Here is a 23631-nt window from a genome sequence, read left to right as displayed (position 1 = left end):
CTACAGTGTTTTTTCAATGTTTAACATTATCAGTTTACTCCATACAGAAAATTATATAAATTAATAACTGGAGGAAGACAGTGTTAAATTTTCCCCACTAATTATTATCCACTAAAAGTACAGAATTATTTCCAATTTTTATTATCTTAGCATAAAACAAACTCTGCTAGTCCTAATGCACTGCTTGCATCAAATTTTTAATAAGCACCAGACATTCCAAATCCCACTTTCAATGTTTCAGGACAAGCAACATTTGGCAACTTTGCATCCAGACGTCAAACTGTGCCAAGAAATTCATGGCTTCCCTCACAGCCGGCATGCAGGCCATATTCCAAGAGCACTCATGCACAATTGGAGTTGGCCATTCTTCCTTGGAAGAGAATCCTAGTGAGGAGGAAGATTGGTAATTACGACTACTCCTGGTTGGCAATCTCTCCCCCACAGGTAAAAAGGAGTGATCAAGAAGTAAGGTGTTCATTTTTATTTATAAATGAATAGAATATGCATAACTTGTTTCTTCGGGTAAGAATTGCATTATCTTGTGTTGCACTGTGGAACCATGCCTCACTGCACAGTGATTCAGATTCCAGTCCCAATTAGACTGAGTAAAAAAAAGGGGCTTAAACTTTAGCAAACTTTTACAATTTTACGTCCCCAGTTTATACATTTTCCACATTTTACATTCAATTCTCATAGGAACAATAATGCAATATCCTACAAAATTTTCACAAAATTTACATTTTCCTATATTTAAGTCCTCATTTTATACTAATTTTATATTTGGACTTTTCAAAACAAAAAATAAAAAATAAAGGTTCCACCATATGATTTAAGTTGTGTAGGATGCAGAGATCATGTTGCTTACAAAACTGTCTAACTTTATCCGGTCCCAAAAAAATTACATTGTGCAACTGAAAGTGAACATCTACTTTGAAGTACCTCCTATTCTGCACCAGAAATTCTTGCTGCTGAATAACTTGGCAAATAAAACAAATTTACCAGCAGAACTTTCCAAGAGTCTTGAAGCAAGCAAACAAAAGCAAGCCGTCTGTGAAGTGAAGACGCTAGCGGGTTTGGCCAATAAACGCGTGAGAGGCAAAGGATTGCAACGAGTGGCAATGCAACTACCGCTACTAGTCGTTTTCAGCAGTGCACACTGTTTGCTCTGCCGACTTGCTTTCTCCCCTTCTCTACCATTATGTGTGGAGTTGCTCCACATGACCCCTGAGACAGACTGAAGGAGTTTACAGAAAATACCTAAAACCTTGGCAAGCTTAGTTACCATTGTTGGATTTGTATTTTAGTTAGTACACAAAACACAACTTTGAAAATAATTCACAAGTTCATAAACCAGATGAAGGCATTGCATTAACCTTTGAACTAAGAGAGTAGAAAATGGTCTTACCTTGACCAAATTTGCCACAGCCCTGCTGACAACCTGGCAAGGCCTCTCGAGATCAGGCATTGCGTTTCCATCTTCTGCTTCTTCATGGAGGATCACCAGCCGGGAAACCTGCAATGTACAAAAATTCAATCTGCAATATTTCTACTAAAAAATTATAACTGCATAACTCACTCTACAATGAGCATTCACTGCGTTACTGGGGGAGGTCAACGAACAAGTTTCAGGAGAACTAACACTTAATATTACTTTGTTCATATGTTCAAATGTTCAATACTGGAATTGATAAAATTGTGTTGGGTGTGCTACTTCAATAAATATAAATCTATACTATCTGAATGGATGCAGTTAAGCTTTCACATTAAGATGGTTGAACATTCAAAATCAACTCCAACCTAAGATCAAATACTTTTAACTACGGCTGAGCCGATATCAATGCCGATGTATCGATATCGGCCGATACCAGAAGTATCGGTATTGGAAAGTATCGGTTGGAATTTATTTACCGGTACTTTTTCGGACTTTCACGGACTCCACAAGAATGCCACACGATACTTTTGCGGAGTCTTAATTATTATGGAAATTATGCAAAATTCGAAATTTCTTTTTATTTTGTACCAGTTTTGTGTGAAAAAACTGAATTTTGTAATAACATAACATGTAATTTAATAATCAGATGTAATTCTTGAACATTTTTAAGCAAAGGTGTTGGTAAATTGATGCATATAATTAGAGTGGAATACTTACACACAAATATTAACCAAATTTTGAACAACTTTCAATTATTTCAATATTTATATATCAGTATCAGTGAAAATCGGTGCGAGTATCAGCATCGGTACCAGTTCAAAGTGGTATCGGCTCAGTCCTACTTTTAACTTTTCATAATTACTAACAAATCAACTTGCTGCTCAATTGTTACTAATTACCTGCAAAATGTACGTATAACAACTATTTGCATGTGGTTTAAAATTATTGATCAAAATTATTGAAACTTCAAACTTAAAAGTTTCGTTAGTGAGGAATAAAAGATACCACATTTCAACATAACACGTGGATTGACAGAGAAACTATGCTGATAGAGAAATGAATGGTGACAACTACATAATAAAGATGAATATTACTGCATGTGTACACTTACATGATACTATACAGACTATTTCCTTGACTCAGAGGCAACGACACTACCAGCAGCAAAGCCATAGAAAGTATCAAAATTTCACTCTTTCCTAAGAGACCATGCTAGTTTTTCCAGCTCATGCTCCTTGCAGATTAGAAATTGTGCTAGGCAACAAGCACAATAACTATGGAAATGCTTGAACAAATACTTCCTAAGTTAATAATGCAACAACGGGACATTCTCATTTGCTAAAAATTTTCAACCGATCAATGCTTACCATGATGAAGCCTCTCAATTCAAAATCTACATTTCATTGAGTTCTCCATCAGCAGATTCCCACAATTTTTATAGTATTAATACAGTACCGAATATAGCTTTAGGATTCATGCTACATAACATAAAATTCTACTTGGACTTACTGCACGTGTGAAAAAAAGTACACTTCCTGTTCATTAAGTGAACTACAGGTATAGTGACATTTACAGCATTCAAATAAACGTTTGGCTACACAAAATATTTACAGCATTTGTAATTTGATACATTCATATGCAGCAGAGTAGCCGAAATACGTGTGAAGCTCGAAGATATTATTCCTTTCCAATTAGTCATGACGAACACAAACTCAGTGGTGAACATTGCATTTCATACAGGGGTAGCAGAAATTATATGACACCCACCCACACCATAATTTTCAACATAATTTTATGTAATATTTGCTACTTTTCATGGGAGCTCTGAGGTGAATGCCTTGGGTCCTCGACCCACCAGCTATGCCCAAACCTTTTGACACAGGCATCTTTTCCCTGGCTACATGGGGTGTTTGCCATAGGTGTTAACTTATAACCCTCATCCATACAAGAAAGGCAGAAACCCTCATTTCAGATCTGTCCAAATTCTGTGAATGTAATAATCCCTACTATTAGATATGTAGAAAAGCAATAATTTCAGTTTGTTAGAATTGATAGCTTAAGGACAGGAGGAACAGAAGAACAGTTTGTGTCCAGCCACATGCTAGGACCCTAAACTTCTCCTACCTCACGGACCTTTCCCCTGGCAATGTGGGGAAAGAGAGGTTTGTGCGCTGGATGGTCATAGGAGGAGAAAACATAGCATTACACTTATGGGAGTATTATTTTATTTCTTCTCTTGGGAGTATCAAACTTCCGATGGAAAATACAGCAGGCTCAAGATTTAATTTCCGGTTGGAAAAGTCGAAATACCCGTTTGATTAGACATATTTTGAAGTTCCCTCTCCATAAGGAATATATGGGATCCTGTAAATACTTATTCATATTTTTCACACATCGTATCTGGCATAACATTCAACTTAAAAAACCGCTTCCATTTCCAACATGGGAAGACATTCATGCAAAACTGTATCTCGTAGCCTTAAAGCCACTGGCAAAGACCTGTTTTCTGAATTCAAAGGTGAACTTCAAGTACGAGGTGCTTCACTTCATTTTATAACAAAATGGAGGGAGGCCTCACATGCTTGAAAATATAAGCATATTGTTGCTTCTGAATGTTATGCTTATCATATCACTTCCACTGTTTCTAACATGGTTAAGTAAGCTGACAAATAAGTCAAAATTTACGGATTTCCCTGAATTGTCTTCGGGGAGGGGGCCTTTGTTGCTAGTCAGCACTATATTTGGCAATTTTCAACCAAGGGTTTTATTTCCTTTAAAAAAATCTGGCCTGCTACAGGAAAAGGGGATGAGGGAACTTTTCAACTTGGCACGCTTTTTGACATCAAAGGGAACTCTACAAGATAGAATTTCTTTCTTGTGCCGGTCCTGGCTAGAATCTTTCTTCTGAAAAAAAATCTGAGAAAGGAATGCCATTTCTCAGCGCGCATGCACCAAGAAAGGACAAAAACTCCATAAAACGGGGCGACAGCATTCCGAGTGGCGCACTCAATACCCATATTTGGGGACCTCAGGCAGCCGTTACGTCACGCGACGTCACCCAGCACGTGGTGCGAGCACGCCGGTTCCAGGGGGCGTGGAGAGGAAATGTCAACCTGAGGAAACGAGAACATCTGCCCGACAACCTTCCACCTGAAAGCAGTCAAATTGCCGGGAGGCGTCGGGGACCGCGCTCCGACGATTTGTAACGACGCGAATGCACCTGGCGTGGTTGCCCGCCCACGCCAAGGGCCGTCTGCAGTTGCGGGAAGCAATATCTGTTCACATTTGGATGGCGTTTGAGCGGCTTGCCGAATACAAACAAAGCAGCTCTGGAATTGCAAATATTTGAAGAGCGATCTTTATCCGGCGTTCAGAATTACGAAGGCGCTCCCACGCCACACCCTAAAGAATCCTTTGAATTCGCATGCTTCCACTCTATACAGGGTGCTACATTACAAAAATACAGGCACTGAAAAATCCTTGCGTGCGGAAATGGAACCGAAGCACTGATGCCAAACTGTGACCAATCGTAAAGACTTGTTGCTATGGCTCAAATACCTAAAAATTCTACAAAAAGACCTACAAACTCACTAAAAAATCAGTACAATAATTTCACAAACAGTCTTATTTGTATTTTTCATTTTACGTTTCTTCAACTCTTGGCTATTCGTGACAATGAGCGAAAAGCGATTAGATGAAAAATGATGAAAGAACACTCGAAAAGAACGCCAAGACGAGGACTCGAACCTGGAAACTTCGGCCTTCGATGGCAAGATCGAGAGCCAAAAAATTCATGAGCTCTGGCACCGAGCAGGAGATACAATAGGATATTTTACAACACTACGAGAAAACAATTAGTGTTGTTATTTTTGTAATCGAACCTGCCTGCAAAATTAAATCTGATTTCTCACTCCCTTTGTCGTGAGAGAACAGGCACGAAGAGGGTTGGGGGGGGGGGGGCGAGTGGCGATCATAACTTCCCTTTGCACTAGCTTACTTGGAAAACTAACTCAAATGCAAGGAAACATGTAATATACAGACCTGGCTGCAAAAAAAAAAAAAAATAATAATAATAATAATAATAATAATAATAAAAAAAAAAATCTTGAACTCTCTCTGCGCTGAGTAAAAAGTGGGTATATTAATCACGAGATGATGCAAAAGTCAGAGTGCACGTATACGAGGGCTGCTGGAAAAGTTTCTGCAATCAATATGAAAAAAAGACATGTGAAATTCTGGGAATGGCTTTATTGTTTTTCAAAGTATTCACCCTTAAGATCGATACACTTTTGCATACGCTCAAACCAATTTTGAAAGCATTTTTTCCACTCTGAAGCTGATACCTCAGAAACCGCTGTTCGGAATGCGTGCCGATCCTTCAGGCGACACAAATCGCTCACCACGCATCTTATTTTTCATGTGTGGGAACAAAAAGAAGTCATTAGGTGACAAATCAGGCGAGTACGGACAATGAGTCATTAATTCGACATTTTTACTGGACAAAAAATCAACAGTTTGGTGTGCTCTGCTGAGTGGGAACTGGCATTGTCGTGGTGAAGAATAATGCGACGATTTAGGTTTGTTTTACGCAATTCACTGATGACCTCTGGCAAACAAACTGTTGTATACCACTCAGCATTTACAGTAATTCGATCTTCTAAAGCTATTGTTGGCACATGTCCGGTATAACCGAAGAAACAAGCAACCACTTGCTTGGCAGCACTCCTCGAACGAACAACTTTTGTTGGTTTCGGCAAACTTTGAAACACCCAAACAGTGGATGCTGTTTAGTTTCGGGTTCGTATCAATAGATCCAAGTTTCGTCCCCTGTAACGATGTAGTACACCAAATTTCACTTGCCTCGGTTGAATTTTTCGAGCATTTCTTTACACTAATTTCCACGAGCCTGTTTTTGAGCTTCGGTCAAGATGTGTGCGATACAACGGCTTGAAAGTTTCCGTACGTTCAGATGACCATGCAAAATCGTATGTATTGCTTTCATGTCAATGTTCAAGGAACCCTGATATCACGGTATGTCACATGCCGATCTCTCTCAATCATTTCACTCACAGCATCAACATTACTGGCAACAACAGACGTGGATGGACGACCTTCAAGAAATTCATCACTGACAAATGTGCAACCACGCTGGAATTCTGAAAACCAATTGTACACAGTCCTATTGGATGGTGCTTCATCCCCAAAAGCCAAATGAAGTCGCTCGATGCATTGTTTTGGTGTTAAACTAGATTTGAAATCATAAAAAAATCATTGCCCGAAAATGTTCGAGAAATTTCCATTTCTCCCACGAAACTACTTCTTCAAACTGCTGTGAAAAATAAAGGAATAGGCTTAAACAACCAATGAAAGATAACACTGGGGAACAAAAAAAAGATTTTATTTTGCGGCATAAAGTTTAATAACAGTTTCAGCACACAAAACAGCTGTTATAGCCAATTGTATGATTGGTTCAGTTGAATTGACTCCAGTTATAAAAATAAACACACCATGGATAATGTAGGAGGTAAAATTACTCTACGCTTTTCTCGGTAATATCAAAATTTGATAATGGCTGAAATTCCCATAATAAACTTATTTATTTATTTGTAAATTGTTGCTAGGCAACTTATGAAGCATTGCTAAGCAATATATCGGACACTCAACAAACCTTAAGGAAGAATACCAAAACATAAAAATGGTTTTAGAAAAAAATTGAATATGCTGAACATAAGTGGCTCGTGTGTGTGGATTTGAAGATGGTGATTTTTTTTACTAGGACAGCAAAGTGGGTACACAAAGTATCCCTGTTTCCTATGTTTGTGGGATAGTCGTGCTAGAGAAAAGCATTGGACGATAAAAGTTTGGCCCCCAAGGGAAAATATTAGTGGAAAAAGCTAATATCATTCATGAACCGCTGATAGATAGGGACAAAATCATCCTTCCGCCACTGCATATTAAACTTGGGTTGATAAAACAGTTTGTCAAGGCCTTAGATACAAGTGGTGATTGTTTCAAATATATATGCCACACTTTTCCAGGACTAAGTATTGAAAAATTGAAGGCAGGAATCTTTGACGGACCACCACAAATTCGTACACTTATAAATGATGCCAATTTTACAACTTACATGTCTTACATCGAATCTGAGGCCTGACTGAGCTTTGTGTCCGTCGTCAAAAACTTTTTGGGGAATCACAGAGCAGAAAAGTACCCGGATATAGTTGGAAATATGTTGAAAAATTTTGAGAAATTGGGAGCTAATATGAGTGTGAAGATACATTTTCTACATAGCCACATTGACAGATTCCCTGAGAACGTTGGTCATTTTAGTGAAGAACGGGGAGAAAGGTTCCATCAGGATATAAGGATAATGGAAGAAAGGTACCAGGGACGGTGGTATAGGCACGTGATGGCCGACTACTGTTGGAGCTTACAGAGGGATTGTCCTAAAAAGCAATACAGCAGGAAATCGTATAGAAAACGTTTCACATAGTTTGTTACTTCATTTTGTACATATTTTCTTTATTATTTTGATCATAGGCCTAGGCCTATATAAATTTATTTTTATAATAATGATTGTAATCACAAAAAGAAATATTAAATTGTTGTTGGAAGTTCATTTATATGTATGTCTTATGTTTCCGCCATTTTGGTTTAGTTGCATTTATTTCATAAATTAGAGCCAATTCAGGAAATATATTATTATATCATTATTCAGCAGCATGAAATTGCCCTAAATTAGCTCTCAAACACTGTGCCGCAATTTCACTGTTCCCCAGTGTAATTTTAACATAAAAAGGTCTATTCTTCCGATTTTTATAATAGCGGAACACTAGCGCCACTGTTGGTGGTAGTTTGCAGAAACTTTTCCAGCAGCCCTCGTACTGTGCGAACACTGCTGCAATTCTCTCACGTATCCATGGGGGCTCGACTGACTATAACCCCCAGGAATTACATCCAATTTTTTAATTGATAACTTTATGCTTTATGTAATTTAAGATTTGTTTGAGGCTGCAGCGAAACCACAAATAACAGAGATATTCCATCCCAATAGTACCACATATCAGAAATTACATCCATTTTTTAAATAGATGACTTTATGCTTTATGTAATTTAAGATTTGTTTGAGGATGCCGCGAAACCACAAATAACAGAGATATTCCATCCCAATAGTACCGTATCAATCCCTAACATTGTATGTTTATTTTTATTAAAGTCTCTCTGAACGCTTCACGTTGACCAGGGCATTCACTTGTTTTGCTCAGTTGTCTCAACCTCTGAGGCATGTTTACAATGCATTGTGTTGTACCATGCAAACCTCCTGAGCATTCAGGAAACAGGTAATACTTCTGGTTATAGAGTCAGCGGTTTGCATGGTGGCAATTTAATAACACGATTCGGCATAGAGGAAGAGCTCGATGGCCTGGTAATATAGAGGTGAGACAAGCTGAGAAGGGACTGACTTTTGGGATTGAGTTGAGAGAGAAGAGGTGGTCAGCAAGGCAGTAGGTCAGAAGTGGAACGACGCTCTGGTCGACGAATTGGAGAAGCTTACAGAGGACTTCGCTTATTTTGATTCAGCTAAATACTTCAGATAGACAGGTAATTATCCTAACATCCAGCCCTGATTCAGGTTCAACGGTTCACAAAGCCCAACGAGTGACCATTGTCTTTTCTGTGGTTTAGTTCCTTGGTGTGATTTTGTACCTTTCGCATTGCCAAGCGTTAACTCGTCATGCCAATGACGAGTGGTCTCATCAAGAGGATGAATGATGAGCAGTTTACATCACCCCAGCAATTAATTGCATAAACAACTGGTTCAGATCCCCTCATTCTTTAGAATTACACGGTACCACATATTACTTCACTATAAAATATCCGCAAGTCAAAAGCAAAAATTTCCACTTTCTGGCAGGGGTAGTGCTAATGTTAACAACCATATGTGCGAGAAAATATGACTGGGTTATGATGACTGGATACGCCCTTGACTGCCAAGTGGGTAGAAATCACTCGAGTTTGCAAAAGAAGATGTCGCAACGCAACGCCCGTCCTTGACCTCCATTGCAAGTTGCTTGAATCAGGCGTTGGCAGCGATCTTCCCGCTTCATCGTCCAAGAGGGAGTGTGCCCACGGCCACTCCACCACGTTTTGAATTCTCGAATGCTCCAACTCCTTGACCGCTGGTTTTAAGATCAAGGACTATTTAGGAGGAATCCGGAGCACCTCCGAAAGCCTTGCAAGTAACTAACATTAAATAATGAAAATATACTCGTTAAGAATTTGTTGCATAATCTAGGATTATTTCCGCTGAACTTACTGGAAGGCAAGGATTAGATTGGGATCCAGCTTTGAATGACAGTACCAAATAAGATATCCATAGAGATCAAATACGAATAACTAGAAACACTGAAATAGTACAACTATACAAACCTCAATTACTCTACACACTTGAAGATCGAAACAGTAATCGTGCTATTTCCCTACATGAGTAAGCGCGGAAGGAAACTTTGTGGGTGATGAGTACAACTGGGATTTTTAGGTTCTAAAAAGTGTGCTTTAAGGTTCTAAAAACCTTAAAATAGGTTCCTAAAAACCTTAAAATAGGTTCTTAAAATCCTAAAATAGGTCCTAAAAATCTTAAGTTGGGATCGAAAAAAAACTTAAAATAATTCAAAATTCCTGAAAATGCTGATTAGGTATAGTCACCGGCAATGAAAATGGGACACCTATATCCTGAAATATGCACTATCTTGCATAACGTTATGTGTGTTGCCTAACCCTACGGTGATGGCAGCACTTACCATTGGAAATTTGCTATTAAAATCCACTTTTCGCCGTTTAGTTAGGCAAGAATAGTTTTTCATGTTATCCACAGTCAAACTCGGCAATCTTGTCTGTGAGGATCATCTTATATGCTGAAAATAATATTTCAACAAAAACCTAGTCATTGGTGTAAACTTCAATGCTGAAATGTTAGTTTGCAAGGCGTGAAGGCCACAAAGCACCGAAGTGACCCGAAAGTGAGCAAGACCACACAGATCAGACGACTTTGGATCGTACAGGTAACAGTGGCACCAGACATTTTGCTTTGTTTAGAGTTTTGAAAAATCACCATGGACTTCGAGGAAGGGAAATAGACAGAGAGTACGTTTCAAACACGTTTGTCATTGACTTTTTCATGACCAAACACAACAAATGCCTCCGTCAGACATAAAAATCATGTAAAACCTTAAAAAATATATAAAAACCTAAAAAAAGGCTTGATTTAGGCGCATAAACCTAAAATAGGTTTTCTTAGGCACTATTAAACTTCATCAGCTGTTGCGTTTTTTAACGAAACGCTGATATAACTTATTATTTCTTACATACCTGTAAAGGAAAAAAATAGGTTAAAACCTAAAATCCGAGGTGGTGAGCACAATTTGACACGGGCGAACACTTACCAACTGTCATCACATTGCAATCGCAACCCCCTCCCCTGCTCGCAAGCTGAGCCAAGCCCTTGCTCCTATGCAAAACACATGACTCGACCTGTGTGCAACCACTGTGGAGAAAAGTAACATTCACTTTATATGCCACTTCCGGGTTTTCTCTCCAACTGCCTCCCCTCAACATTACTTGAATTTATATTTTTCTTCTTTTATGTCGCTTTTCTGCCTCTATAGGATAATCACGCTAATGAAGATGAATAAAGATTACATAATATTCTATTCTCTTGCTGACGTTCAATGATGTTTTAGCTGGAAATCCTTGATCATTTGCATTTTCACATTTCGATTTTTTACATCGCTTTTCTACCCTACTACGTTCATCACGGCGATGAGCTTCACCAAATCGTCAATTTCATCGGTTCACCACTCATCATCGTCGTCGCGATTAACCAAAGACATAGAAAAGTGATGTAAAATAACGAAATAGAAACAAACCCAGGGGTGGTGAACACAGTGCGCTACGAGTTCGAATTCCGGCCTGGACAAGGAAATTTTTGTGAGTGTCCTTTCATCAATTTTATCTTACCATCCTTCACTCATCTTCGCAATTAGCCAAAATCGGAAGAAAAGCCAAGCAAAATAAACCAAATCACAATCAATTACTTGTGGTCAATTCAAATCTTGCACGCGTTTGGAGAAAATCCCGTTGATTGAATCATTTATTGTACTTCGCCCTTCTGCCACTTTTGGCTAATCGCGAAGATGAGGATGAGTGATGAAGGAACACTCAAAAAGAACACCCATGTCCAGGCCGGGATTAGAACCCGTGATCTCTGGCGTCGTGGCGCGCTGTTGTAACCACTTCGGCAGGAAGGTCGGCACGGAGAAAATTCCGTCCCGAAGCGAATACATTCAGTTTCAGGAATCCCACGTCTAAAGCATGGCGAATTCTCGGCCAAAAGTGGGGGGAGGGGTGGGGGTTGGCGTCTGGGTTCTTTAGTAACCCGTGAAGAGAACACGCCGAAATGGAAGTGTAACGATGAACCTCTGGGGGAACTGGGCCTCGTTAAGCATTCTGCCAAGGAACGTCTCGCTCCACTGCCAGCATGAGAATCGCCTCCTCCCGACCTCCCTGTGAACGGACATTTCCCCAGCGAGAGCGTAGACAAACATTGCTTCTGGAGAGACTAATCCGTGCGCAACGTGGTGTCCCGGTGGACAATCCCAGAATCACTGATCGATTACAAAGGGTGGTGCATGTCCGCAGGCGTGCACACGGGTGGTGCCTATTACGTGAAAAAATCACTGCGACTCAGGGTTACCAGACGTCCGGATTTTCCCGGACATGTCCTAAATTCTTGCATTTGTCCGGCGTCCGGGAGGAATTTGAAAAATATCATAAATGTCCTACATTTTGAGGGTCACGTAATATTAATTAGGAAAATACGTGATTCAGTTAAAGTGAAATTATGCAATTTACAAGTCTATGGACTGCACTCCCAAACTCAATAGTGAAATTTATTTTGATTCTGTCATTGCTTAAAAAAAAAAAGTTTCTGCTAGGACAAAAACGGAAGTAGTTTTGGGCCCACAATCTGATGATGTCACTCTTCAGTGCCTGAGTGGAATTCTTGCCTTGGGGTTTATACTGATCGAACAAGGTGTTTCCCATTCTTATTCAATATTTTGGTTGTAAAGCATGGGGTATAGAGAACAAAGTTATTGAACTAAAAACTACCCTAGATGACATTTCTGAAACCATTTCAAGTTACGGTAATTGCTCAATATTTGTTTGACATTCCAGTTCATAATGAGAGAGTACTACTTTCAGTACAACGCAGTCATGATAGAAATATTATTTTCAAAAAGTCTGTAAAAAGTTTGGTACTGGAGTTCAGTATAATTCCAAAGAGTTCGACTGTTCAGTCTCTCATAAATATACTTTGACTAAACTTAAAATTTTGATAAAAATTGGCTCCTCTGAGAAGTGCGAGTTAAAACATGTGTACTGAGAAGAGTATCGTTTAGCATTGATTACAGGTTTGGACATTCTGCATTTAAGAATTAATTGAGAAATCATGTTTTTTAAAAGCTGCAAAGTGTAAACTTTACATTACTTTCTAACGTGTTCTAGATATGTGTATTATTTATTGTGAATGTTAAAGTGTACTACATTTTAACTTAAAGTCCTACATTTTGGGACATTATATCCTACTTTTCCTTTATAGCGATCTGGTAACTCATTAATTACTTTCAAGAATTTCTTGAATTGAATGGATTTGGCACCAAAAATATTAAAATTATATCTTAATGAGCGAGGCCTCATTAAGCGGAAAACGCGCTGTCAATATATCTACTGTAGCTTTCACTCTATAAACAATCAAAGTTAGGGTTACGCAACTCCTGAAACCCTGTATTTGTATTTGCCTACAGCGACGATGAGAATGCATGATCACATGAAGGAACAAACCCACGCTCTGGCAGGGACTCAAACCAAAATAAAACACCATTTATAACACCAAACCAACCTTTGGAATTGACATTGAGGGACTGAGTAGATCGCTACAGGCTCCCGGACACCGAGATATATTATGAATGAGAACGTTCGTCTCGAATTTAGTAACGGCTCAGATCAAACGAAAAAAAATACTTTTAGCCCATTGTTTTACGTATAACGAATGTGACTGTTCTCCACTCAGTTCTCTCTGCCGCAGTGGCGGATTAAAGACTTTATCTCGGAGGGGGCGGACACCCATTTCGGCGCCCCCACTCCCAACTTTTGGCGTCCGGCACACTTCAGGCAAAACTACGATGCTACCATATATGTCCTAAAATCACTGTCGTAACTAAAACGTAAAACGTGTATCATGTTTTGCCCCTCCCCCCCAACCCTCCGCAGTCATGGTATTTGACGGTTACAATTATGAATTGCATGTTTAACTCAGATAATCCACATAGCATGGTTGTTGTTTATTGAAAGAATTTGAATTTTTGAATTTGAATTTAAAATTTTGGGTGCGTCAGCACTAAGGCTATTTTGCACCCGTCACATTATACGGGTCCAGCCCCTTATCGTTTCACAGAACAACTCTAACGTTGTAGTACTAAAATCATAAAATATTAAAATCTTCTGACTTTCGTTAAAAGCTGAGGCTGTAAAGGAGCACTCAGCACAAATAAGGACAAAACACAGGACAACACAAACAAAATTATACTGGCCATGGGGCCAGTCGCCAGAGCCTCGTTAGTCTGCAGTCCAGGGTGTACTACGTGGAAGTGAGGTTGACTATTGGGTGCACTACGTGGAAGAAGCACCCCTTACACCCCTTTATTGAAAGAAGTTTGCATTTAACAACAAAACAAGGTTGAATGTGTATTTAACGCATATCGAACAATCAAGAAAGAAGAAATAAGTAACGATATTAAATTCAGCGTAAAATAATTATTTGAAAAACTAGAACATTCACTTAAGTGCTTTGGCATGAGCAAAGTGTTTCACATCGTGTTCAATGTTCAGCCGTTCCGTTTACCTGTGCTCATTGTTCAAAACGTATATATATTTGTTTTTCTTTGCCAAGGAAGTACCGTGTACTCAGTTCCTTTCAAGGCCGAGAGATCGGAAGAAGTGTGGCGGGCGGCGCAAGCAGATGCTGACATTTTCGACAAGTAACGTCCCGCTTATTTTTATGGACATATCTCTAGCATGCAGATATTTATATTAATATTGCAAAACGAGCACTAATTTGTTGAGTTGTTCAAAGTGAGGTCCAGCTACATTCACACATTCCTGGCATCGTTTGATAAAATTTTGATTCACACGCAAAAGTTCTTCCAAGTTCTGCCCCAGTTCTTCTTCCGTAATTCTACAAATGTTCTGCCCTTATATTGTCTTTTAGTTCGTCGATACTATTAGGGTTATTTCTGGAGATTATTTTTTAAGGTTCCCCACAAATAATAATCGCACACGTAACTGTCATACATAAAAATTATTTGTTCTAACGTGAACTTTGCGGCTGGCATTTCAATCGCCTCACTTACACACAACACACACACTGCAATTACACAAAGAAGTAGCACGGCAAGTAACCAAAAACCACACTCTTTCACACGGTACGAAATTAGCACGCTCTTGGTTCAAGGTCTGTTCCTCACTCCATTCGCAGCTCTGTCCAGGGCACCTGTAGCCGCGAAGGAAAGAACACCTCAAGCTCGGAGCTTTCAGATTGCAAACAATGCTCACGAAAACCATTGACCTTTAACTGTTTAGTCTGCAACGTAATCTTGACACAGTGTTGCACATTAAAAACCTCCAAACGATTCCGAGCGAAGCAAAACGTTACTGATCGAAAATGTCGGCACCTCCACTAGCGCCGCCCGCCTCACTTCTCCCGATCTCTTGGCCTCGCAAGGAACTGGACGCACTGCACTATTCCGCAGATAATATTTTATTGCCTGAAGTTTGGAAAGTGCACGTTCTACAGAGGCCACAGTTACGCGTAAAGTGAGGAAAATCAAACAAGCAGCAAGCAATACAGTGGCGGATTAAAGACGTTCTCTCGGAGGGGGCGGACACACATTACGACGCCGCCTCTCCCCCGAACTTTCGGCGCCTAGCATACTTCCGTCCCAAACTACGGTCCTACCATGTATGTCATAAAAGCATTGATATAACTAAAACGTTGGAGGCCCAGAGATGAGTTTCATGATTTTGCCCCCCCTCCCCCTCCCTCCCTTACGAGATTATAACTAACGTCGCTAGTACACTTTTGAAGTTCGTCTTCTGACAAATCAAGGAGCACCAAAGCAAAAAGAAATGATTTTGTTAAAAGCCCGCAAAGCATCTATTACCTTGAGGCCTCGTTACTTAATAAGTGATATATTATTACTTTCTCCAATTTCATCTTTATTTAACTGTAGCACAATAGAAAGGAATATTCATTCTAAAGCCTGAATCACAAAGAACTGGATTTCCAGTAGGAATGCCCTAGTTGGAGCTGGACTGGCTACCCATTTGCTAGTTTTCGCCTCACACGATACTTGTTTCCGTACTTGTCGATAGACTTTTGTTCCCATAAGACATTGCGCAGAGCAGACAATCTGTAAAGATAAAAGAGCAGTTTGAAGAATGTTGTAGGAGAATTACTGCTTTCTGCTTTTATTAAAGATCAAAAAAGAAAAGTATGGACTAGAGATTGGCTCGAAAAAATATGGAAATCAATGCGTACCGAACAAATTTTTAAAAAATATTTAATTTAATACACTCGTAATAATAAGGAATTTCATTTTCGGCTAATGATATTTGTTACGTATACATCTCATCGCTTTGCAAAAATACCTAAATATTTTGATTTGGTTTGAGTTGGTGTTTTAAGTCCACTTTATGCACAGTAAGGCTAATCGGGACTGGACCTACGGTTTAGAGTGGGATCCGAACCACTGTGCCATGTGCCTCCACCGGGTATCGAACCCGGGACCCTTTGCAAATATCCAAATATTAATGAACTGAACACGAATGCACTGCACGTCATCTCTTTCCTTTTTTTTTTTTTAAATCGAGAAACTAACAAAAACAGCCAACACTCGGAAACCACAGACAAGAAACTCCCCTTTGCAAACTCACAGATTATCTTCACATGGCCAAACTTTGCTCTGATTGACTGTTCCACAGAATCCAGCCGAGGAACGCCAGTAGCAATTAGAACATGCCCTATTCCTCCAAACCAGTCAAGCAGCCACCCACGCAGCCATCACATCCGGGTAGGTAGCCAGTTCAGCGCCAAGTAACTGGATATCCAGTTCCGTGTGATTCGGTCTTAAGTTAAAAAGAAAATAAAAAGCTGGATGGAGGCGCTTGGCCCCAGACCTTGAAGCCTCGCTTGCACTTCCTGTTCTTAGAGCGCTGTATAAAATGCTACAACGTTTGTTGAACACACCAGTCATTCTAAGTTGTTTAACTTCAATAAAATAAAGATTATAACAGATTTCTAAAAAATCACAATAAATTGATTTTTCATTACAATCGATGTGACTGTCGGGAACAGTGACGATGTCAGAATGGAGCAGCTTAACCTATGTCTTGTCCCAACAGGCAAGAAAAACACAGCTGTGTTACCTCCCATGGTTGCTAATTTTTAGCTCTTGGGGTAAGTCATAAAATGCCACAATGTTTGATGTATTTCATTAAAGCTTTTGCAAATTTATAAATAACTAAAAATAATAAAAATGGAGCCCTTGTGAGGGGCGCAGGAGAAGAATGATCACACCCTCAAACCTTTAAATCTCTCTTGCAGCAAGCTAATAAGATTGATAGTTGTAGCTTGCCTAGTTTTTTGTTGGTTTTTTTCATCGTTGCTCAAGTGGCGCTGGAATACATGTTAGAGTCAGTTGCTCTCACTCCCTGGCTATGGCCTTTCCACAGTGATTGCGAATGAATAAAATGATTGAGGCGGCAGAAGTGGTGGAAATACATTCTAGATCCTCCGGGAAGAGGCGGTCACCTCACGAATCATTTGATATACCCTAGTAATATTATACTAGTCCTTCACGTTAAGTATGTTTCGTCGCCCCACCAAATCCATCGGCATCCATATCTTTGTTCACCCCAGTCAGTCATTGCCTCCTATCTTTCGTAGCCCCCATACTTCGACATTCTCATCTTTGTTCGCTCCCTGCCTCGTCACCTCATATATTTTGTCGCCCTCTAATCTTCCGCTGACCCCTTTCTTTCGCCGCCTCCTATCTTTCGACGCCCCTAACAGTCATTGTTTCCTAACATTTTTTTCCCTCTCGACTCCTTATCATTTATCACACCTTTCATCTCCTATTTCATTGCCCACTTCGTTCGCCTCCTCCTATCTTTCATCGTCCTTCATAATTCGTTGCCATTACGTTTCGTCGTCCCCTTATCATTCGTCGCCTCCTATCTTTCGCCGCCCCCTTATCTTTCGTCATCCCTTATCATTCGTCGCCTACTATCTTTCATCACCACGTATCTTTCTTCACCCCCTATCTCTCGTCGCCCCTATTTTAGTACATCGTTGCACTCACCATTAAGCTTCCTGTTTTCCCATAACTGTGGTTCTTTGTAAAATGCCACAATATTTGCTTTATTGCATTTTAACTGCAAATTATTGTAGAAATGAAATAAGCCCCTTGAGGATCTGTCGCCCTTCCCCTTTAAAGTCCTCGGGTAGTTGGCTGCCGCTCTTGTATGTTCCTTAATTGACACTATGTGTGTTATATTTCTTTCAAATTGTGTAAAGTATTTATCAATGAATGAAAAATAAAATTCGTCCTCAGTGGAAATCGCCCATGACGCCCCCCTTTAATCCTCTCTTGCTCTGGAGTCGATACTGATAGCGCTGAAAAGCATTTGTTCTCGTCAGAGCCTCGAAGTTAAACTCCCGGCCTCATTTAAAGTAACGAAATTATAGAAAAATGTCCAATATAATTTTGAAAACAGCGTACAAAAAATAGTTTGTGCCATAGGCGTAACTTGGCGGGGGCACTTGCCCTCCCACTCACCCAAAATATCTATGTTACTAAATTTAAAAGTTAAGGATACTTTTGTTAACCTCTTGGGACGTGAGGAGTAAAGCATTGAAGAGTATTTTCTTGGATTGTGAAAATGTAAGTTATTTGGCAAAATAGTTCTGGACGCTATTTTTTATGGGGTGGAAAACTTGTCGATTCTGCCTCCTAAGTTTGAATCTTCCCCAAGTCAAGTACCAAGTTTGATTCTACTCCTCTAAAGATAGGCCGCAAGTCACACCCATTGATTGTGCACATTAAACAAGTTGGTTACCTTACGCCACTTTTATATCTCTTGGGTTAAACGCCACGGTGAGGACGAACAGGTGAAATGACGGGACAAACACAATTCTTCACCTAGTGTTCGAATCTGGAGCCTCTGGCTTCGCAACGGTGACCACTCCGCCGCAGAGGGCGGCTAGATTAACAGATATCTGTCTCGTGATTTGATATTTTATCTAGCATTGCTTTTCTTCCACTTTTGGCTAAATGCGAGGAAGAGAATGATGATCATGGGATGAAGCTGATGAAGGGACACTCATAAAGAACACCCATGATGGGATTCGAAACAAGGACACCTGGCATCGTCTGTGCTAGCCACTGACGTCGGCTTGGAATTTGAACTCGGGACCCTACATTAACCTCTACCCCAGAGGCCGACAACCTCGAGTCCTGTTTCATCCGATGCGCCTTAGTACCAGTCCGCCCACGTGGACACTTGGCGCCAGCTTCACACTTTCATCAAGTCCTCACAATTGACCTTGTGGAGCATGCGAGTAACTCCACTCTGGCGTCACGGGAAGGATGGGTGAGCACAGACGGCTGGCAGGGGACCAAGGGATTCATTACGCCCGTCCTTGCGACAAACAATTCAACGGTACTTATCGTATTCTCCAACACAGAAAAAAAATGGCGTCAACCGTTGCTAAATAGTGTCCTAAAACTCACTATATATATATATATATATATATATATATATATATATATATATATATATATATATATATATATATATTTAATCAAAAAAAATTGTGGACAGCGAATCAGGTATAACTGTCTCCGACTGTGAATGCGCTAACGACTGATCCAAGGTGCGAAATCATTGAACACTGGTGGGGGGATATTTTAATATTATTGTATGGAATTCATATTTATTATGGTATTACATATGAAAGTTAATTACTAAATATTATTTGAAAATTAGTATAATATTGTATAAATACATAAAGGAATGCATTTGTTATGCATATATTGTTATTGGTGAGGATGTATCACTGGCCTCTTGAAAGAGTGGGCGACAGGGGGAGAGAGAGAGAGAGAGAGAGAGAGAGAGAGAGAGAAAGAAAAAAAGGATGTGATACACACAGACAAACATTATTCTTCGTGCTTTTGCGTCTATTCGATATTATCCTTAGTATATTTGAAGTCAAAACTAATTGCTTATCTTTGTTGCTATAACAAACTCTTCCTCCCGGCCAGCGCTTGAAGTGAAAAATGTTAGCTGGGGGAATGTTTATTCGAGCCTTGGGGTTAGCTGGCGGGATGCTCCTATGGTTTAACTGGGCCTCCCTGATGGCGCAGTGGTTGCGTCGTCGCCTTATAATCAAAGGGGTCCCGGGTGCAATACCCGGTAGATGAACATAGTGGTTCGGATCCCACTTTAAGCTGTAAGTCCAGTCCCGATTAGCCTTACTGTGCATAAAAAAATACACCAAATCAATCAATGGGGGGGGGGGGTGCTTTGCAAAAATTTGGCTCTGGGGGAATACCATCCCCCGCATCCCCCTCTCTTCGAGCACTGCTCTCGGAAAATTTTGATGGATTTTTTATGACAAGATTGTTGGTGGGGGCAAATCCATGATTTCGCACCCTGCAGTGATCGCCGTAATTCGACCGTTTCGCCAGACCCTTTGCACAAACAGTCCTGTGGGCTGTTGACTAAGCTGGCAGTGATGAAGCTGCCCTATTTCCCCGACCACGGGGGCGGGCAACAAGGCTCCCATTTAGAAGCATGAACGCTGGCTGCACTGTCTGTGGGAGGAGGACGACACTGGCGTTGAAGGCCTGCCAAACAGAGAATCTGCAAACTGGAGTGACGAATATGGTTGCCGAAAACACCCTGGTGACAGCGATGACGTGACACAAGTTTTCCTCCACTTCCTCACCGGAAGAGGTTCGTTCTCTTTCGTAAGCGCCTGAGTCACGGCGCCAGGGACCTTGCCAGCAACAACAGCCAAACGCTAGACGCCGCCTCCTCTTGGCCGCAACGAACTGCGGATCCGGGCTAAGACACAAGCGGCAGCCGAATTCGGATTAAAGGTCTTGAAAACAACGCTCACTTGGAAACAGTGGCGTGCTCTGACCGGAAAACCCTTTAAAAAACGGCAAATGCTGGACTGGCCTAATACAGGACTGCATGCCCGTAGCCCTCCCTATGATAAATGGACGTTTAATCAATCCACTAGAGGATAAGTAAGGAAGGAATCATATTGATCCAAATATATTATAAATAAGAAAGGAAGAATTACCAAATGGAAAAAAAACTATAATATTATGTCCTAATCATAATCCTAGCAAAATAGAAATGGCTGCCCCAGTCCTTAAATATAAAGGAAGGATAATAATAATAAGTACAGATGAAAAAATTAATCATCCTAAAAATGATACTCCTATAAGACAAAATTAATAGACCTAACATGCCAAGAAATATTCCTCATCCTCCAACATCCGAAAAAAAAATGAAATGCACCGACCACCACAGTAAGGCTTTCCAACCAAATAATAATTTAATCCAAAATGATACTGAAGTTATGAATATTCAGATTTCATAACAGCAGAATTTGATTCATATATAATCCCTATAAATGAAATAAAAATAAATTCATTTCGAATATTAGATGTTGATAATCGAACAATTTTACCAATCCTCACAGATATTCCAATTTTAACTACATCTGCAGATGTTTTATGTTTATGGGCCATACCATCAATAGGAATTAAGATAGATGCCACCCCAGGACGGCTAAATCAAGCAGGAGTAAATGTTACTTGAACTGGACTCTTCTTTGGACAACGTTCAGAAATCTATGGAGCAAATCACAAATTTATACCAGCTGTTATTGAATCCACAACACACAAATACTTTGTTAATCTCTCTCTCTCTATATTGTAGAGATATGGAGACCATTAGACCGAGAAAACCTCGTCATGTTAATATTCACACTTGTTTATTTCCTGAACTTGTCCGACCAGCGAGTGATCCCAAGAATGCGCTAACTTGTAACTTCCGTAAAAACCAGGAACTGGAAAGGCAAACGCGTGGATCTAAACAGGATCTACCGCGTTCGAAAGGTTTAACAACCTTTCGACGCCTATAATGATAAAAGCAAGCTCCTACCCGGAGCTAGCGCTCTTTTGATTCTGACACTCATCGACGCTACATGGATAACTAGTCCGATTACTCTACAACACGTTACACTGCTAACTACGACGATGGAACACGGAGTTACCGCTGCCTAAGCATGCAACAAGGCGCAAGGGATCGCTTGGCTTGGTGAACTGAGGATCGCTGGATAGAACCTTGGAACTGTCACGATTCGGTCTGCGAGAAGCATTAGGACAAGACAACACACACATCTACCAGGTATGAACAAGCGTGAATAACCTTTTACACCGACTTTCCATATCTCTACCCTCCTACGGAGCAGGTTCAGCCATCAAACATTATTAAGCTCTACCTAAATGTTTAAATGAAACTTCCCTGTGACCTCTCAGAGCCCAGGTAAAACGGGCTTACAACATGGTGGAGGTGCTTCAGGCCCTTTTTTTTTGCAATTAAGTACCCTCCTGTACGAATTGCTTTACATTAAATTATTCCCTCCCACCCGTCCCTCCCACTTTGGGAGCATTTTTAAAGTAAATTTTTAGTAATTCCAATTCATACTCCCACAAAACGCTTAAGATGCGTCAGACCCAGTGACAAATTTGTGTATTACCCTATGGAAAACAACCCCTCTTTTTCTTTTATGCCGAGCCCCCCCTTTTTTTCAACAAAAATCTAGTTCTTCTGCATAACATGTATTCAAGCATCATTCACACAGGAATGAGAACACTTGCTTATACTTCTTTGACCAGCGATATATTAATGACATAAATAACTGTATAACCATACTTTCATTTGTTCTTTGGTCAGCACGACGAACCTTCGTTTATGAATACGTCACAGATAGCGTTGCACGAACACCTAGATTCCTCCCTCGACCAAATCATAGAGTTAGCAACTGCAATCACGGCAAATCCAATAAATTCACGACCTTTAACCCCAATTCCCTCCCCTCCACTAACACGGTTAAGGTCTGCTAATAGAAATTACCCTCAATTTGTCCTTGGACTACAAACACCCAACAAAAACCAACCCCAACCCTTAGCGAGTACCCCGGCTCCCGTTTCAACTTCCTCTAACACTGTTAATAATTCTGGTAACGTAACTGTAGAAATTCCCACGACTAACATGGCTACCCCAATTCCAACTGCATTATACCCGGCACCATTTAGCGGAAATGACCCTAAGCACATTGACTCATTTTTCCTTAAGTTTCAAAATGTAGCACACGCCGCAGGATGGTCGGAAGCTAAGCGTAAAGAGATGTTACCTTTATTTTTGACGGACACCGCTTTAACTTATTTTCATGACATACAGAAACGACCCAATTTTGTAGACTTGACATACACCCATATCAAAGACGAGCTAAGTACGCTATTTAAGGGATCATACTTGTCAGCAGATCCTGTACAGATAATTCTCCAGAGAAAACAGGTGGTAACCGAGCCCATTCACACCTTATAGCAATTCCATGTTGCTCAAAGTTGAGAATACGTTCCTTCGGAAAGTTGGGTACTATGTTTCTTCCTGTGTGGGCCACGCTCCTTCCCTCCCCAGCCAAGAAGGGACCAGGACGAAGGAATGGGAGAAGTGACAAATGAGCCAGCCCTGTATCCCTTCGACTGGACACGGTCCATCGCCACCGAACTAATTTAGGTAACATGTGGCAGAAACTGTAGGATCCAGGGAATGACCAGGAGATGCTGTTCTCACGGTTTGGTAAAAACAACGCCGAACGATTTCATTGGGCCAGGGGGACACGTGATCCACCAAAACCTACAGTTTTGGGGAAATAGTTTCGAGGAGAGGACAGTGTGTGACGAGACTGGAAATACAGAGTACCCGCCAACAGTGTG

General features: G+C 40.4%; 1 protein-coding gene across 9 annotated transcripts in view; it reads right to left on the bottom strand.

Moving 5' to 3' along the window:
* The window catches only part of Vinc (vinculin), a 158621-nt gene that overhangs the window by 101348 nt on the left and 33642 nt on the right, over positions 1-23631 (bottom strand). For all 9 annotated transcript variants that reach the window (XM_083134335.1, XM_083134336.1, XM_083134339.1 and 6 more), the window contains exon 2: positions 1406-1513. In XM_083134335.1, coding sequence (XP_082990461.1) covers positions 1406-1513 — 108 coding nt within the window. The remainder of the gene's footprint in view (positions 1-1405; positions 1514-23631) is intronic.

The sequence above is a fragment of the Lepisma saccharinum genome, chromosome 13 (genome assembly GCF_977018435.1).
Source record: "Lepisma saccharinum chromosome 13, izLepSacc3.1, whole genome shotgun sequence".
Taxonomy (NCBI): Eukaryota; Metazoa; Arthropoda; class Insecta; order Zygentoma; family Lepismatidae; genus Lepisma; species Lepisma saccharinum.
This window is presented reverse-complemented; position numbering and strand designations above follow the sequence as displayed.